Source organism: Siphateles boraxobius, unplaced genomic scaffold (assembly GCF_051911475.1).
Source record: "Siphateles boraxobius isolate OS27281-9 unplaced genomic scaffold, OSU_SipBor_1 65, whole genome shotgun sequence".
Lineage (NCBI taxonomy): Eukaryota > Metazoa > Chordata > Actinopteri > Cypriniformes > Leuciscidae > Siphateles > Siphateles boraxobius.
The window spans coordinates 6,369,348-6,375,709 of record NW_027509192.1 but is presented as its reverse complement, the minus strand read 5'-3'; the positions used below and the strand labels follow the sequence as shown (position 1 = coordinate 6,375,709).

Here is a 6,362-nt window from a genome sequence, read left to right as displayed (position 1 = left end):
TACATGTATTTACAGTTTTTGTAATATTGTACTGACATAAGAAAAAAGATTAAAACAAAAACCAAGAGATTGTGTTTCTGTAATTTTGGTCATTTCATTGTCATGCAGTACTGAAACCAGTGTTCAGCCTTCATCATGTAATAAAAGTGCAGATCTTTGCATAAAATATATGATGAACTGTGGTTGAAAAATTTTAGGGGGGAACTTTTGGTAGAATTCTCCATTCGACAACTAAATTTCTTGCTGAATTTCTTAAATGAGCCATATCTGCAATTTTCACATCCTCTACAAAAGACCCCCAAAACTGCAAATTGGCATAACTAAAACTGTGCCATAGTGTTTTTGTGTTTTTTCATTCAGTCAACATGTTCATCTACCTGCTGCTCCTCACAGTCATTGTAAGTTTTCTCTTTGTGTCTTGAATTAGCTCACAGGTTTCTACAATTCTTACATCTCTAAAAAATAACAAAATATGAGAGAACTTGTGTATGTATGACATCTGATTGTATTTGTGCACAAGGCGACTGTCGAGGCTCAGAGAGTTCCAGGTCAACAGAAGACCGATTCATGTTTGTGTAAAATAAACAGCTCTATCTGGACTTTTCCCGCTGTACGGTTTGTGGAAGTCACAAAACAGGTCCAGACCTGTAAGGAGAACCTGAATGAATTTGAGGAAAAGGTAATATCTTCTTTATAACTAAATGGACACTGCAATGGTTTTTAGACGTTTTTCATTACAATTGAGAAGAATCTTGAAATTAAGCAATATCAATTAACTATCTGAGGTGACTTCCAGATGAGTAACACAGATGCAGAACTGCCGTTAATGAGAGCCACTCTTCAGAACATCACAGCCCGTCTGAAAGCATTTAACTACCTTCACACAAGTGGACTGTACAACTCTCTTCTCCTGCGACAGTTGAACCAAGAACTCGAGGAAATCCATCAATCTGTTAATGAATCACACTTGCAGAACCCCAACAAGGAGACACATAACTTGTTAAGTGAGGTAGACATTGCATGAACATACATATTTCTAAACTCTTTTCTCTTGTGATCAGTGTTTCAAATCAATCTCAAATTAAAGGTGATGACAGAACTATTTAAACAATATACAAATAAATGAGACAACAGTTTAATGATACCATCTGTGTTGTTCTCAGTTAAATAAGGCAAAAAATGATGTCCGGAGGATGTACAAAGTTGATTTCTTCAACCTGGAGACCATGAAGAAGAGGTTACGTGACCTCCACAACCGAGCACAGACTTACAAGACCATACCAAACAATTTCAGAAGTAAGTACATTGCTATTTGTGAGTTTTTTTTCTGAAGGTATAGGATATAGAAACATAATTGCTTTCAAATGCCATTTTCTCAATACTAAAGTCCAAAAAGTTTCTAACAAACTAAGAAAAAGCAAACTCTGTTACTACAATTACTTGCAGGCTCTGTGCTGGACGGGACCAGCGGTGAAGGCCCTGTGCTGGACGGGACCAGCGGTGAAGGCCCCGTGCTGGACGGGACCAGCGGTGAAGGCCCTGTGCTGGACGGGACCAGCGGAGAAGGCCCTGTGCTGGACGGGACCAGCGGTGAAGGCCCTGTGCTGGACGGGACCAGCGGTGAAGGCCCTGTGCTGGACGGGACCAGCGGTGAAGGCCCTGTGCTGGACGGGACCAGCGGTGAAGGCCCTGTGCTGGACGGGACCAGCGGTGAAGGCCCTGTGCTGGACGGGACCAGCGGTGAGGGCGCTGTGCTGGACGGGACCAGCGGTGAAGGCCCTGTGCTGGACGGGACCAGCGGTGAAGGCCCTGTGCTGGACGGGACCAGCGGTGAAGGCTCTGTGCTGGACGGGACCAGCGGTGAAGGCTCGGGGCTTGGACGAGACTCATTACCAGGGATGAGGACAGGATGCGTGGTGATGGAGATGGCTGGAGATGGTGGTTGAGTGGCGATGTCATCAGCCTTGAGCCACTCAACCAGAGCACATGATCCAGGTAGCGGGCAAACGAGCCTGGGATTGCCGTTGCTGGAGCTTGCTGGTACAGATGGGTATCCAGTCCAACCCAAAATACTGTTTTTAAGACCTCATCTGACCAGCTTATCACAACAGAAAGCTCCAGGAAGCCGGCGACATACTCCTCAATGCAGCAGCCATCTTGAAAGCAATGGATCAGACGATCGGCTGGGGTCAGAGGGAAGCGGGCAACTTCCATGCTTCTTGTGGGTCGGATGTTCTGTCATGGTGTTGTGCGGGTTGAAGAAGGACTCAAAGTAGATTCCAATACAAACAGTTTACTAATATTACACTCACAGGTAGTGATGGCCAAATGAAGCGTTTTGAAGCATTATTGCTTTCTGATACAATTGTGTCGAAAATGGTTCATTACTCGAAGCTTCATTCAGATAGAAATTGCAGCACCATCTCCTGGTGAAGTAAATGTAATGCAACAAAGCTGACAACCATAAAATGCAAGTAGGCTTATATGTTAACGCCCCGTTTTTTACGTGTTTACCGGGGCAGTCAAAGCTGAAACAGTGTTAGTGCTGTGAAACTCATTTATGCAGGTGAATTTTACAGATACTGATGAATTTCATGTGTTCACCTTGATAATAAAACATTAAGCATGATGTGTGTGTGTGTAATTATTTCTTTAGACAAGGACAGAACATCAAACCAGCTTAAAAAAAAGTTGGAAACCATCACAGAAATTCGAATGGTTTCTATTAAAATACCAATAGGAACCATTGGCTTTTACCATTTAAACCACTATAGAATTCTTCTTTGGAGTGTGTTTGGGACATATTCCATTAGGATTTAATGCCCTCACCAATAGAACCCAACACATATCAGTAGAGACCCACAGAGACCACTATAATTCCCATTACAACCAATAAAATTCCCATGAAAACCATTAAATCCAATAGAATTTCTGTAATGGTTTCTATAGCTTTTTTAGCAGGGCAGAATCATGTGTGAAAGCTTTATCTTGTTTAGCTGTGGGAAGCAGAACTCTATAACTTGTTAGCTGATGGGACTGATATTTTTGTATGTTGAAAAGGATGTGCTTGTGTAACTGGTTGTACTTGTATAATGTAGCAAAGTTTTTGAAGTTTCTGTCTTTGATGCATGTTTTTATGTAACAATGTTCATATGTTCTCTAATTAATCATTTAAAAAAAAAAATCACACACCAAGCACTAAACCTGTAACAACAACGTTTATCTGTGTGAGGATCTATGCAATTACTTGTAGGCGATAAAAGTTTATTTATAATCAGATTTCATACACAGAAATGAAAAAAAAAGAAATCTGAAAAAAAGCCCTTAAAATCACAAATCATAAATGAATGAGAATTTAAAATAACAATTAAAAGAAAATAATTGTGCTTTTTTTGTTTTAAATGTGTTTAAAAACATCCACACAGAAATAAAACTGCCTTAAGTTAAAATTGTTAAAATTGCAGTCAGTGTGAAGCAGCACAGTGCTCATTCAGTAAATGCAGAGTTAAACAGATGTGTGCAGATGTTAGCACATATGACGTAAAAGCAATCCATTGTACTGTAGTGCTCCATATCATTCACTACATATGTAAAAATATTTGTATGCAGAAATGTCAAAGAACTAACCTTATTCGGGGAAATAATTGTAAAGTGTTCCCAAACTTGGGAACGACTTCTCTTTCTAGCTGGCTCCATCACAACACTGAAATAAACTCAATCCACTCTCCTTAACAAAACCGCCAATCCAAACACCGACTACTACAACCCACGGTGTTGCCATGGTTTGGATTCACTTTTATAAGAAATACAGCTGCCAGGTTTCAAACCTGTCAACACTGGAGTGGGCTGTCAAAGCAGTCAGGTGGTTCACTACAGGAGTGAACCAGTGCGTTTGCTTCAGACGTCATTTTCACGTGACGTAATGATACAAGCTCCGAAGCAGTGGTTCATTGCAAGGACCGTTGAATTTGAAGCAAGCTTCGGAGCGTCGGTGTCAGACGTAACATCACTACTCACAGAGAGAGGGAGGGAGGGAGGGAGAGAGAGAGAGAGGGAGGGATGGATGTAGAGAGAGATGCAGGATGACGGGCAGGAACACGCACACAAAACACATCTAAACAAGACAAAGACTGACTGAACTGAACAAACTAAATACAGACACTGATGAACATAACCAGGTGATACAGATGAAGGTGATTAACAGGACACAGGTGGCATGGAAACCAATGAGTGGCGGGAAAACGTATCGGTTACCTAACGTAAGCTCGGTTCTCTCTAGAAGAGGGAACGAGTATTGCATAAGTTAGAAAGATTCATCTTTTCGAGATATTGAAGCCAAAAAATGATCCTTAATTTTGTATTCATTGTCAACGCAGTGCAGAAGCTAGCAGACCTAGAGCAGGCTGCCACTGAGCCCGACGTGACGTCACGTCCAACGAAGGGTGCTCGTGCCTTCACAGCGTCATAGCCCGCTAGTATGGGCGTGGCTTAGCGTATATAAGCAGGGCTCGTAGGCTGTTTCTCTGGTTTTCACCGACTGAAGCGAAAAACGCTCGTGAGCACGGCAGGTTACGCAATAGTCAAGTCAAGTCACCTTTATTTATATAGCGCTTTTACAATACGAATTGTTTCAAAGCAGCTTTACAGAGATAACAGGACAGGTTTACCGCAGTTTGCGGTAAACCTCGGGATAAACAGAGAGACTAATATTAGCGTAGACGCCATCCTTCTTATGATGTACAAAGTACATCAGGATTTATGGGAAGTGTTCCCGGTTCCGGCTGATCTAAACTATGCAGCCTAACATTGAATTATAGCAATCTATAATGTGTATACTAAGCCAAAGAGATGTGTTTTTAGTCTAGATTTGAACTGACAGACTGTGTCTGCTTCCCGGACAATGTTAGGAAGATTGTTCCAAAGTTTTGGTGCCAAGTAGGAAAAGGATCTACCGCCAGCAGTTGATTTTGATATTCTAGGTATTATCAACTGGCCAGAATTTTGAGATCGCAATAGACGTGAAGGACTATAATGGGTTAAGAGCTCGCTCAAGTACTGCGGACCTAAACCATTTAGTGCTTTGTAAGTAATCAACAATATTTTAAAATGTATACGATGTTTAATAGGGAGCCAATGCAGTGTTGACAGAACCGGGCTAATATGGTCGTACTTCCTTGTTCTGGTAAGAACTCTAGCGGGTGCGTTTTGGACCAGCTGTAGTTTGTTTATTAAGCGTACAGGGCAACCACCCAGTAGAGCATTACAATAATCTAGCCTTGAGGTCATGAACGCATGAACTAATTGTTCCGCATTTGTCAATGAGAGCATATGACGTAATTTAGAAATATTTTTAAGATGGAAAAATGCGCCTTTACAGATACTAGACACGTGACTTTCAAATGAGAGATTGGTATCAAAGAGCACACCCAGGTTCCTAACTGACAACGAAGACTTGACAGAGCAGCCATCAAGTGTTAAACAGTATTCTAGGTTATTGCGTGTGGAAGTTTTTTGTCCAATAATTAGAATCTCTGTTTTTTCAGAATTTAGTAGTAGGAAATTACTAGTCATCCAGTTTTTTATATCAGCTATGCATTCCGTTAATTTTGTGAATTGGTAAGTTTCATTAGGTTTTGAGGAACTATAGAGCTGAGTATCATCAGCATAACAGTGAAAACTAATTCCATGTTTCCTAATGATATCTCCTAACGGTAGCATGTACAGAGTGAACAGCAGCGGTCCTAGTACTGAGCCTTGTGGTACGCCATACTGAACTTTTGACCGATAAGACATCTCTTCATTTACTGCTACAAACTGATAACGGTCAGATAAGTATGATTTAAACCATGCTAGTGCAATTCCACTAATGCCAACATAGTTTTCTAGTCTATTTAATAGAATGTTTTGGTCAATGGTGTCAAATGCAGCACTAAGATCAAGTAACACTAATAGAGAGATACAACCACGATCGGATGATAAAAGCAAATCATTTGTGACTTTAATGAGAGCAGTCTCAGTACTATGGTACGGTCTAAATCCGGACTGAAAATCCTCGCAGATAGCATTTCCTTCAAGAAAGGAACACAGTTGTGAGGATACTGCCTTTTCTAATATCTTTGACAGAAAAGGCAAATTCGAGATCGGCCTGTACTTGACTAATTCTGTAGGATCAAGTTGCATTTTTTTAACAAGCGGTTTAATCATAGCCAGCTTAAAGGGTTTTGGTACGTATCCTAGAGACAAAGACGAACTAATGATATTGAGAAGAGGATCTATGACCTCTGGAAGCATCTCTTTCAATAGTTTAGTCGGTATAGGGTCTAACATACAAGTTGTTGATTTAGATGAGTTAACGATTTTGC

At 41.0% G+C, this 6,362-nt stretch overlaps 1 protein-coding gene across 1 annotated transcript; it reads left to right on the top strand.

Annotated features, from left to right (window-relative positions):
• The first annotated feature begins 322 nt into the window (after positions 1-322).
• LOC143720721 (uncharacterized) lies at positions 323-2,626 on the top strand. Its single transcript, XM_077210462.1, has 5 exons — positions 323-398; positions 521-679; positions 797-1,009; positions 1,164-1,296; positions 1,447-2,626. The coding sequence occupies exons 1-5, from the start codon at positions 366-368 to the stop codon at positions 1,944-1,946; spliced, it is 1,038 nt and encodes a 345-aa protein (XP_077066577.1). The 5' UTR covers positions 323-365; the 3' UTR covers positions 1,947-2,626.
• Positions 2,627-6,362: the final 3,736 nt, after the last annotated feature.

Excerpts from the sequence above, each read along its gene's own strand:
- LOC143720721 (XM_077210462.1), top strand. The coding sequence starts at position 366 with ATGTTCATCTACCTGCTGCTCCTCACAGTCATT. Across the intron at positions 1,010-1,163 it reads CACATAACTTGTTAAGTGAG|TTAAATAAGGCAAAAAATGA; the intron begins GTAGACATTGCA and ends TGTTGTTCTCAG. Across the intron at positions 1,297-1,446 it reads CATACCAAACAATTTCAGAA|GCTCTGTGCTGGACGGGACC; the intron begins GTAAGTACATTG and ends AATTACTTGCAG.